Source organism: Aquarana catesbeiana, linkage group LG10 (genome assembly GCF_042186555.1).
Source record: "Aquarana catesbeiana isolate 2022-GZ linkage group LG10, ASM4218655v1, whole genome shotgun sequence".
Classification (NCBI taxonomy): domain Eukaryota; kingdom Metazoa; phylum Chordata; class Amphibia; order Anura; family Ranidae; genus Aquarana; species Aquarana catesbeiana.
Genome location: NC_133333.1, coordinates 31991550 through 32004402, shown reverse-complemented (window position 1 = coordinate 32004402; position 12853 = coordinate 31991550). Strand labels below are relative to the sequence as shown.

The 12853-nt window shown below is 41.0% G+C and overlaps 1 protein-coding gene across 1 annotated transcript; it reads right to left on the bottom strand.

Annotated features, from left to right (window-relative positions):
- Window positions 1-1861: 1861 nt before the first annotated feature.
- LOC141110004 (phospholipase A2 inhibitor and Ly6/PLAUR domain-containing protein-like) lies at window positions 1862-11728 on the bottom strand. The gene is made up of 5 exons (XM_073601253.1): window positions 11616-11728; window positions 8372-8497; window positions 7900-8046; window positions 3760-3906; window positions 1862-2334 (listed from the first exon to the last, which is right to left on the bottom strand). Exons 1-5 carry the CDS (start codon window positions 11668-11670, stop codon window positions 2174-2176), a joined length of 636 nt encoding a protein of 211 aa, XP_073457354.1. The 5' UTR covers window positions 11671-11728; the 3' UTR covers window positions 1862-2173.
- Between the last annotated feature and the right edge of the window lie 1125 nt (window positions 11729-12853).

Sequence of the window (12853 nt, the reverse complement as noted above, 5' to 3'; positions counted from 1 at the left end):
GGTCTGGTATGGATTTTGGGGGGGACCCCTACGCCATTTTTTTTTTATTTTGTTCGGGGTTCCCCTTAATATTCATACCAGACCCAAAGGGCCTGGTAATGGACTGAGGGGGGATCCCATGCTCTTTTTCTCAATGAGTTTTATCTATATTGCCAAGACCCGACAATTCATTACAGCCGCAATCAGTTTTACATGACAATTTTTCCTTTAGAAATGTCATTTTGCTGTGGTATTGTTCTAAACATGGGAAAAATGCGCCACTTTGAAGGCGTACTATAGACACCCCCCAGACATGATATTTAAAGGATTATTTCATTTTTATTGCTTCACTTTATGCATTAAAAAATTCACTGCTCCCGAAAAAACGGCCGTTTTAAAAAAAACATTTTTGCATTGATACGTGTACCCTGGGGCAGGTCCCCGGTCCCCAAACACTTTTTATGGCAATAACTTGCATATAAGCCTTTAAAATTAGCACTTTTGATTTTTCATGTTAGTGTCCCATAGACTTTAACGGTGTTTCTGACAGCTTTCGAATTTGCCGCGAACACCGCATATTGTTCGCTGTTTGGCGAACAGGCGAACATCGGGCTAAACCCTAATGTACACTGGCGGGGCTTTCCAGAACTGAACAGTGCCTCAGTGGCCACCCAGGCAGCCTAGGTCCACTCATACGTGGCATTGATTAATGTACTTTACAGAAATGGTCCATATCCAGAACAGGGAGCGGGCATATTGAAACCTTCCTATAAAATATTTCATATGTGTAATGCTAGAGTGGGATGCACTAGCCTAACCACCTCCCAAAACACCCTCTGTGGCACAAACCTCGGCTCAGCGAGATATCCAAGATCCCAGATGGAGCATGCTGGGCAAACTATGGAGTCAAATACGCCCATCAGTTGTTTAGGGACGGGACCTTTAGATCTTTCGCAGACCCAAAGACCGAATATGAGACACCAAATGTGCTCTTTTTTCAATACCTCCAGCTGCGTCATGCAGCAACATCGCAGTTCGGTAGGTGGGAGGTGGCACTCTCCCCTTCAAGTATGGAAAAATTAATAGCTGAGGAGGATCACGCAAAACTAATTTCAAAATATTATTTTACCCTGCTGACATCCTCTTCCCCCAGAGTGGAGAGGGTGGCTGCACAGTGGAAGGTCGATATACCGTCCCTCACGTAGGAGTCCTGGTCTGAGGCCCTGGATACACTGGTGCCCTTAATGATCTCAGCCAGAGACAAATTACTACAGTCCAACTACTTACATAGAATATACTATACCCCCAAGTGCCTGCATAAAATGGGTAGGTAGGAATCACCAGAATGCCCTCGCTGCAGGGTAGCAGTGGGAGACTTCTTCCATATGGTATGGCAGTGCCCCCAGGTGGAGAGATTTTAGAAAGCAGTCCTGAAATATCTGGAAGACACCCTGGACCTTCCAAACATCTATTCCCCAGCCAGATGTCCTTTGGGAGCCCTGGAGGAGGAAGAGATATCAAACTCACAGAAAACCCTTTTGAGAATAGTCTTTTGCTAAGAAAGCACTGGCCCTGAGATGGAGGAACCCGACTCCTCCATCTCTTCAAAACTGGGTGACACTTGTTAAAAAAGCATTGCCAATGTACAAATTAACCCACGCTGCTATAGGTTGCCCTAAGAAGTTTGGGAAAATATGGGCAGGTTGGATAAAATATGTATCAGGAGACAGAGGTATGATAGCTGACGAATAGATGTAGTAGAACTAATAGCTATGAACAAGTGGCAGGTGAGACATCACAGAAATAGACATAAACTATGTTGTCTTCTTGAACGCAGGATGGGACACGAATGAAACACAAAACTTGGTTAACAATCCTGCAATAGGTTTACTTTGTTTTATTGAAAAGAAGCAATATCGGTTCAACATGATGTACAGATTCTATTCATATGCCACAAGAGTTATGACTAAATTTCATTGCTTTTATAATATACGTGAATATGTACTGTGGAATGCAATTGTACAACATTTTTGAAAATCTAAATAAAATTTACCCTTTTTAAAAAAAAAAGATAATTTTTTAAGATAATTTAAGTGCAGCAAATGACTATAGCTTCAATAATCAATACAAATCATCATCATCCTCATTGCTAATTTCAATGCGAATAGGATTTGAATTTCTGACCGATGACAGATCAGTGTTCTGGCTTTTTTTTCTGAGGCAGAGTATCTGTAGGGAGATAGCATACGTTCTCTACTATATTAACTAGTCTTGTAGCGGCAGATTGACTGTAGTCATACTTGCATGCATTTGCACTACTGCATCCTTGTGCTGAGACGTTTACTTGAACCCCATCTGTGAAAAGAAAAAAAGTCCAAATATTCAGAGCCACTGCGATATTTTACTAGACAGGCAGTGTATAAAAGAATAAAAAAAAATAGCACAATCCAAAAACAAATCACCTAATTCAAAAGGCTGGAAGCTCAATGCTATACAGTAAGTTTTCAGTAGCTACAGTAGCTATCAGTGCTAAAAACAAGTTAAGAAAAAAAAGTCAAATCAGTCAGTTACCCAAAGGGGTCTATTTCTAAAAAAATAAAAAAATAAATGAGCATAGTCATTCATTCAGAAAATTTGCATATACATTTGATCTGTGCAAACTGGGCAAAGACTAATGTTCTTTAGGCTATTTTCTCTTGTGAACAAATGTTGTTTTATTATGGACAGTAGTGAAATACAGCATTTTGCCCACGAAATGGAGCTGAAGAGCATAGGATATACTTTGCAAGAATTCTAGGAAATTTGCAAATAAATGTAACCAATTGTAAATATAACCAGTGGCGGCTCGTTCATACGGGGCACCCTAATCCATGCGCCCGGCCCCTAATCTACATGCAGAGCACCAGACGCATGGATTTCAATGGGGTTTCTTTTTTTTTTTTTTTGGAAGCACATGATTACATCCTGAAGCTCTAATTGGCTTTAAAAAAGGGTGGGCTCGGGGGGCAGAGCACTGCCCCCCGAGCCCACCTAATTGTGTCAAAAGAGCCCACACAGTTGTGTCAAAAGAGAAAATTAATATGAGCTATTTTCTTCCTGATTCTCCTTCTGGCCAATCAGGAAGCGAGTCCTGAGACCCGATTGGCCGCCAAGGAGGAGGAGACGCAGGGGAAGCCACCGAGGAGGAGACACAGGCCTGCGACCTAGATGGGGTAAGTGCGGGGTTTGCCGATCGTCTCGGGGGTTGGGATTGGGTGGGGTGTTTGACACTGACAGACGGACCAACCAAAAATGGAGCACCAGCCACCACTGAATATAACCAAGTATTTTACTGCTGCTCATATTAAAGCAACAATTGTTCACAAAAGAAAATAGTCTAAGGAACATTTGTTTTTGCCCAGTTCAAACAGAACAAATGGACATGCAGATTCTCTACTCTACTGGCTACATACATTTTTTGAATTGTCCCTATAACTAAAACCAAAGCTAACACTTCAAGAAAACCTGTTATTAATATGAAAGTATATCTAAACCCAAGAACAAAAAGTATTGATTTAAAATAAGAACTTTAACGTAGTACATGGCTCTTACAATTTGGGAGAATTGTTAGTTTGTATTTTAGAACCCTACAGACAGATTTCCTTTAAACATGCTATAACACAGTATATATATATTTTTTTTAATTAGCATAAATTGTTGCCAAATAATTAGGGCCAGAAAATAAATTGTTATGGTGATACATTCCTTTAAAAAAATAAAAAAAATAAAAAAAAAACTTACCAGGTGCAAAGATAGTTGCCTTGAATTTCATACACTGATCTTTTTCTCCCCAGCAGACTGTTGATCTTGTGGCAATACATCCATCCAACGTGGAATTATGGCAAGTTGGACACAGAATACCTCTCTCTTTAGTTTGATTGATTGGCACTATATAAGAGAAATAATAAGTAAGTATTCAAGTATTCAAGTAAAAAAAAAAGGTATATATATATATATATATATATATATATATATATATATATATGTAGCCCAGACCGAGTGCACTCTGCGGCAGCTCGGTTTTTTGCTGAGTCAGCGTGCTCTTAGCACATGAGCAACGGCCAACAACAGCAACCCATATGTGTGGCATATGGGTGTTAACCACTTAACAAAAGGCCCATAACCAAATGACGGCTACAGGGCTGTTCAATTACTCTGGGAGGGCGTACTATGACGTACTCCCAGAATCGTGCTCCCACGAGCCCCCTGGGGCGTGCACACGGGAGCAACACGGATCACGGTAAATGGCCACTGAGGGTAGGGTTGCCACCTCATCCCTTTAAACCCGAACACATATGAATTACACAGGTTCTGAGACTAATTTAGTGCAGATAAGGCACCAAGTGAGTTTAATTATCACCTTAATCAGCCACAGAACCTGTGTAATCAATATGTGTTCGGTTTTAAAGGGATGAGGTGGCAACTCTAACTGAGAGGCATGAGGAAGCGATCACATGTAAACAAACCAGCGTGATATCCGGTTCCTTTATCCCCTCTCTGTCCAGTGTGAGCGGAGAGGGGAGAGATCGGATGCAGCAGCGCTGTGGGCTGGATGTGTAGTGACCACAGTGCTGCTCAGTGACACTGACAACTGCAGCCTCTGCCATCCCTCCACCATACTCTGCATTCTGCCATCCCTCTGCCATCCTGTCATCCCTCCACCATACTCTGCATCCTGCCATCCCTCTGCCATCCTGCCATCCCTCCAACATACTCTGCAATCCTGCCATTCCTCCACCATACTCTGCCATTCCTCCACCATACTCTGCCATCCTGCCATCCCTCCACCATACTCTGCCATCCTGCCATCCTTCCACCATACTCTGCCATCCCTCCACCATCCATCCCATCCACCCCCAGCCATACTCAACCATACCCAGCCATACTCGGCGATATCCAGCCATACTCAGTGATACCCAGCCATACTCAGCCATACTCGGTGATACCCAGCCATACTCAGCCATGCTCGGTGATACCCAGCCATACTCGGCGATACCCAGCCATACTTGGTGATACCCAGCCATACTCGGCGATACCCAGCCATACTCGGTGATACCCAGCCATACTCAGCCATACTGGGTGATACCCAGCCATACACGGCCATACCCAGCCATACTCGGCTGTACTCAGCCATACTCAGCCATACTGGGTGATACCCAGCCATACTCAGCCATACCCTGCCATACTCGATGATACCCAGCCATACCCAGCCATACTCTGTGATACCCAGCCATACTCGGCCGTACCCAGCCATATTCGGCAATAAAGAACAAAGAGAAGCACACCGCTCCAGGCAAAATCAGGTGCAGGATGGAGACCTCGGCCCACCACCATGGAAGACGAACAAAACAAGGAATTGGTCGCACACTGGAACTCCAAATTATCTCAATGTCATCTTTATTGTCAAAAGGGTCAGACAGATACAGGCAATGTTGCCTGTATCTGTCTGACCCTTTTGACAATAAAGATGACATTGAGATAATTTGGAGTTCCAGTGTGCGACCAATTCCTTGTTTTATACTCGGCAATACCCAGCCGTACTCAGCAGTACGCAGCTGTACTCAGCAGTACCCAGCCATACTCGGCAGTACCCAGCCGTACCCAGCTTCTGTATGTGGCCAGGCTGTGGAAGTCTCCCACATGTGGTATCACCATGCTCTGGAGTAGTAGGCAAATCTATTTTGGGGTGTCATTTTTGCTATGTACATGCTATGTGTTGTGAAATATTGTATGAATGGATAACTTTGTGTAACAAAAAAAAAAAATGCGTTTTCATTTTCTTTCCACATTTTCCAAAAACTTTTAGAAAAAAATGACATGTTCAAAAGACTCATTATGCCTCATAGATTATATGTTGGGGTGTTTTCTTTCCAAAATGGGGTCATTTTTGAGGCGTTTCCATTGTCCTGGTGCTCCAGGGCCTTCAAAAGTGTAATAGGTAGAACGCTCGAGAACGCCGGAAGGTGCTCCCTGCATGTTGGGCCTCTGTATGTGGCCACGCTGTGTAAAAGTCTCACACATGTGGTATCGCCATACTCGGGAGTAATAACAGAATGTATTTTGGGGTGTAATGTGTGGTATGTATATGCTGTGTGTGAGAAATAACCTGCTAATATGACAACTTTGTGGGGAAAAAAAAAGAAAAGGAAAACTTGATTTTGCAAAGAATTGTGGGAAAAAATTACAACTTCAAAAAACTCATCATGCCTCTTACTAAATACCTTGGAATGTCTACTTTCCAAAAAGGGGTCATTTGGGGGGTATTTGTACTTTCCTGGCATGTTAGGGTCTCAAGAATTAAGATAGGCCGTCAGTACTTCAGGTGTGATAAATTTTCAGAGATTGCCACCATAGCTTGTGGACTCTATAACTTTCACAAAGACCAGATAATATACAGTGGTTTGGGTTATTTTTACCAAAGATATGTAGCAGTATAAATTTTGGCCAAAATGTATGAAGAAAAATTACCAATTTTCAAAATTTTATAACAGAATTGAAGAAAATTTTTTTTTATTCATTCTTTTTTTTACAGAATTATCAGTCTTTTTTCTTTTATAGCGCAAAAAGTGTGCATGACTGAGTAATAGTCATTCAAATTGTGAGAGCACCGAAAGCTGAAAATTGGTCTGGTTAAGAAGGGGGTTTAAGTGCCCAGTGGTCAAGTGGTTAAACCCCACCTTTTTGATGCTGCACATACAGTATGTGTTGGGCAGTCGTAAAGGGATTAAACTTTCAACTAATATTAACATATCTTTCTAATTGAGACATTTATAAAAAAATATGTGACTCTTGGGTAACAGTTGGGTGAAAACACTAATAAATAGACTCCTTACTAATTAATAAATACAAATAAGTGTGTATTTGCAGGCAATGAAAAGTGCAATCCCGGAAAGCAATCATACTAATGCACGGTGACCAACCAGATCTTATCTGACCTAAATATTTGTATAACAGCATTATTTCATTCTAGCTCTCACGTGCTGTATTTTGCATTACGGAAACTATATTGTTATATTATCTTACTTTTAAAGCATTGCAAAGTGCTAAAATGATCACTTTATATATCTGTGAAGGTTCCCATTTGTTCAGGTCATGGTATAGCTAGTCGTAGTGAGTCATATTGAACTGGACGTGTCGTGTACAACAAGTCCAGTTGAATGTGACCGCCTACAAACTGCTTTCTTCTGGGAAAGCTTTTCACAGGATTTTGGATAAGGAGACTTGGCTCATTATTCCAATTCATCCCAAAGGGTTGAGGTCAAGGCTCTGTACAGTCCACTAGAGTCCCTCCACACCAAACTGGTCAAACCATGTCTTTATGGAGTTGATTTTGTACACATGGGCACAGTCATGCTGGAGCAAAAAAAGGGACCTTCCCCAAACTGTTAAAAAAAGCTTGGAAGCACTCAATTTACTAAAAAAGTTTTGTACTAAATGTTGGAAGCACCACAAAGAAAAAACAGGACAGACAAACACCGCACTTATCAGTGGTCAAGGTCCCAGCATAAACCGTAGCTATAGTCCCCACTTGGAGACCACCCACTCTAATGCGTTACACCACACACGGCTTAGTCATATGAAACACGAGTTCAAGTGGGTGGAACTACAGCTATGGTTTATGCTGCAATACCATCTTGATCAGTGGTACGTCATCAGTGTGCAGCTGTCCTGCTTTTTCTCAAGGTGTGTTTGGAGTAAGGACAGCACATTCTCAGCCCGACACCTGAGCTTTGGGAAATAGCGGGAGCTTGTGCCTGTGAGTAAATGAATGTCATCTGCATGCTATATTAAACTGAATGTTATAAGTACCTAAATTCAATAATTTGGAAGGGTGTCCACCTACTTTGGCCATATAGTCCATGAACTCCTTTGTATACTTACTTTCATAGAAACCGGAGTTACACAGATCTCCTAAACAGCATTTTGGGTAAATCTTTATGAATGCAACACTGTCTCCATATCCATAAATGGGTTCATCGCACAGCAGGTTCATTGCACATCGCTTATTGATTGAGTAATAGACTTCACCTGCCAAAAATGATAATATATAATTGATAAATAGGTTGATAAAAAGAATGAATAATATTAAGATCTTCTGGGATTTTGCTAGAGGACTTTGGGTTTATTGGGATGGGATTAGTTTGATGTCAGTTAGAGGTGCTTCTGAGATCATTCAGAATTCATTGACAGGTGCATTTGAACTACAATTGACTTTGTACTGACTTGCAGTTGACCTGCTTTAAGCGGGTTTTATATTCCCGTAGACTTGTATGGGAATACAAGATGTTTGAAGTCAACTAAAGCCCATCAACACAGGTCCTAAATTAAACTATACAGAAAAGAGTTCTCTTACCATTGTATCCCATTTCTTCAGAGATGGTCATGCAACGAGTACCATTTGGGCATTCCACTTGCTCATGCTTACAGGTCTTAGAATTCGGAGCGAGGCAGCTATAGCACATGGTATTATAAGCTGGGACTGAAATATATATGAGATTAATAATGTCATTTCATTTTGTTAATGTGTGTGCATACTTCTTTACACATGGAAACATAAAACCTGTAGAAAATGTGCCGGCTATCGGGCAGTATAGGCTGATTCGTATCATGGCCATAACATTAAAAACTTTTCTGGCAATTTTGGAAGTTTTTGTTATCCACTTACTACAAAAATAAGTAAATTAATTCATTAATAAAATCAAAAGGATTTAAATGGAATATGTAAACTCAACTTTCTCAATATCAAGAAGTTAAAAGAAGAATTGAGTCAATCTTATGGCTAATTACAAAACCTCTTTACATTACGTTTTTGGCTTATTCTTGGATTTATCCAAATCTCAAAAATGAAACAATAAAACTTCTGTTTACCAAAGACCCTGAGTTTGGGATGGCACTGAAGATGATTGACTTTTTGAGATTTTGCTAGGAGCAGGGCTGTAATTTTTCACAGACCTATGTTAACTTGGATACAATATTCCCAAGCACAGGTTTCTGTGAAAGTGGCTGTATAAAATGGGTGCTGAAGCAACCAACGGCTGGAACCGTGAACAATCAGAGCAAGAGATGTTACCAGCACACCATAAGTCTCCAAAATTGAGACCAAAGCTTTATTCAGTGATCACATTGTTACAGCAAACAGCAACGTTTTGGAACCATGCAGGACCCCTTCATGAGGCATGGGACGTTGCTGTTTTCTGTAACAATGTGATCGCTGAATAAAGCTTTGGACCTGATTTTGGAGAGCCATGGTGTGCTGGTGACTTCTCTTGCTCTATGTTAACTTGGGGTGCCTTTTATGGATTTACAAATTCTGCTCTGAAGTAGTCAAGAGGAGAATAATTAGATAGCATCAACAGCAATAAATACTGATTTTGAGGTTATCTTGTCACAACCAAACATAATTATCGGCAAGTATTGGGCATTTTTATTATGAATTATATTATTTAGCTCTTCTTTCCTTCTGGCAAATTTAGTTGCCTGGCTGTCATGCTCATGAATTCTTATGGTTTCAAGGACATGGCTGTAGCTATAGCAGACCATGTGACTGCTTGGGGGCTAAGTGGGATGGGTGGCTTTTTGGCTACATTATGGTTTATGGATTTAGCAAAAGCATTAAGCAATTACATTTAGATAAAATGAATGTACATTTTGAGCAATTTTAAATGATTGCTGTGAAAATGGCTAGCATTCCTATCACATACAGTTACAGCTCTGAATGGCTTCAATGTCCTTTAAAGTGTATCCAAAGAACAAACCCAAAGAACAAAATGTATTATATTGCAGCTTACTGGTCCTTGCTCAAGGCTTTTTTTCCTTTATTTTCACCTGGTGATTCTGCCAGTAACACACTTCCTTCCCCATGGTGACAATGCTCAAGCACCCTACTGTATCTATGGAGAAATTATGTTGTCACACTAGGTCAGGAAATGTGTTAGGACTTCAGAATGCCTCCCATTTTCCACATCCTTTTGACATAAGCAGAATGTTCTGTAGTCCACAGACCTGAACCTGGTAGGGCAGACAACACTGCTTGAGATTTTTATGCAGCACAATCAAAGTACGCAGGAAGTGGCAAGATCACTGGACTTCTTTCAGGATTAACAAGTATTTTTTTTTTTTTTGCATTTGTTGAGGCAGTAAAGCATATTAGCAGACAATATAAGAGAATTAAATTGATAGGATTTACATAAACACTATGTTGTCAAAATTATTGGTACGCCTGCCTTTAAATGCACATGAACATTAATGGCATCCCAGCTTTAGTCCACAGGGTTTAATATTGAGTTAGCCCACCCTTTGCAGCTATAACAGCTTCAACTCTTCTGGGACAGCTGTCCACAAGGTTTAGGGGTGTGTCTATGGGAATGTTTGACCATTCTTCCAGAAGCGCATTTGTGAGGTGGAGAAGCGTACTGATGTGGACGAGAAGGCCTGGCTCGCAGTCTCCGCTCTAATTCATACTAAAGGTGTTCTATCGGGTTGAGGTCAGGACTCGCCCCAAACTCGCTCATCAAATGTCTTTATGGACCTTGCTTTGTGCACTTGTCCAAATCACTTGGTGGAGGGGGGATTATGATGTGGGGTTGTTGTTCAGGGTTTGGGATTGGCCCCTTAGTTCCAGTGAAGGGAACTATTAAGGCGTCAGCATACCAAGACATTTTGGACAATTTCATGCTCCCAACTTTGTGGGAACAGTTTGGGGATGGCCCCTTCCTGTTCCAACATGACTGCGCACCAGTGCACAAAGCAAAGTGCACTGTTGTTGACTGCAAGTAGGCAGGCTTTTTATTGCATAAGAAACTCTTACCTCCAGTAATGACATCATCTCACGCTGGCCAATGAAGATGGCCAAAAACCAGCACATAGAAGAAGATGCCGGCTCCAGTGTGGGATGGGACAGATTGAAGAAAGGTAAGTATAAACTGTCTTTAGTTCTACTTAAAGTAAGAGAATTACTGGGATTTGCAAGCAAATAGCATTTTCCAGAGAAGTTTAGCAATGGCAATTTCTGTGAACACAGGGTTCCTTAAAATCAACATAGTAACTTAGTATTGTTGAGAGCGTGTATGTGTCACCTAGGTTTCTCAAATACACATGCCAAGGGGCTCTAGAGTTTAGGGCTGACATGGTGAAAATACACTTTTTGTTTTCTCAGAATCTCAATAGGTTCTGTTTGGGGTCCTGGAGCCCAGAGGCTTTGTAGAGGTGGAATAAAACCTCCATCCCAACGCCCAGATCTTATATGGCAGCCAAACATGATATTAGACTCAGCTGTCCATAGCCCTTTATATACAGTATGTGAGTGGCATGATGTTCCAGACGCTCTTGCACCCTGTTAGTCAGGAACTGACCTAAACTTAGCTAGTGGCTTAGATGAGTAGATGTTTTTTTCTTTTCTTTTATGCTATTGACTTGCTTGTCTTGCATTAAAACTGTGTTTGCTGCCTTGTTGAATAAAAATTCAGGACAAACCTGCTTGGACTATTCCTGGGTGTCCCTGTCTCTTGAATATGGTTTGCCCCTGCCAACCAATAATGGTTGAACCTGTCCCCTTGTAATAAACATATGTTTGTGTATGTGTGTGGGTTAATAATTACCTATCAACTGCACGAATAAGAAGAGAAGAATAGTACTGAAGATAGCTGACTTCATTCTTTACTGTGTCTCGGTCCTTTGGTTGTGTTGAACGTCTAGAGCTTCTATGATTGTTAAAATACAACTCAGCTGCTGATATTTATATGTTGTTTTATGGTTTTAGGATATTGTTACAGCTCAAAGATGCTATGTTGAAACAAAATGTGTGCTCAGTTCCAAATAATGAATCCCAAATTAGATAAGAATCATTTAAGGGATAAATTAACTGCACCATTTATTTGGGAAGCCCTAAAGCTGAAAAGGTGTTTTTCTCCAGGCACAGGCAGTCATGGTAGCTGTCCAAGCTGTTGCATTGAAAAAGTGAGTAAGCACATGTACCAAGCATGGGATTTTAACATATGGAAAATAAGCTGTACATTATTCTGTAAATCATATTCCCTGTTTGAAGAAAGAGAAGACCATATAAAAGGAACACTTACCTAGATTAAAACTCTTAAAACTGAGCTTTTTAGGCTGGGCTTCTCCTCTGGATCACAGGAGTGCAATTAGTTTTGCACTCTTATGACCCGTTTTCAGCAGAGAGTGGTCTGATTGTTCTTACGGTTCAGGGAATCGCCGGCTGAAGAGAACGATACTGGGTTGATGCCTGTAGGTGCAGGCATTATCTCGGTATAACCACTGAAACAGGAGGATGTCCATGTACGCCCCCCTGGTGGGAAGTGGTTAAAGGATAAGTTCACTTTTTAGAAAATAAAATAAAATAAACCTTTTTATGCCGGTAAAAAAAATGAGCATTTATTTATTTATTTATTTTGGAGCCTGTAAATCATTGTACCTGCGATCAGTAAATCGTTGGTGCCATGCAGGTCTCCAGCAGATCTGCCAGTGTATCTTTGTGCCTGTACATCCCATACAGGAAAGCATATACAAGCTGACAGGAAGAGAGAATGAACTACCACAGCACTTCACAGCACCGTGGTAGTTCATTGAAAACTACAAGCCGACAGCCGCAAAGGCTGCCGGACCTTATAGTTATCCATTCGGAGGACACTGGGAATGAGTGACGCGGCTGCTCGGCCATGTTTTTTTTTAAATTGTGACAGCTAGAGCTTAAATGTAAACAAAAGAATGCCGGCAATAGAAAAGTCCGAAAAGAACAGCGTGGGCCCCCCAATCCATACTAGGTTTTTTTTTTTTTTTTTTACTTTTCATTGCCAGCATTCTTTTATTTGCATTCAGC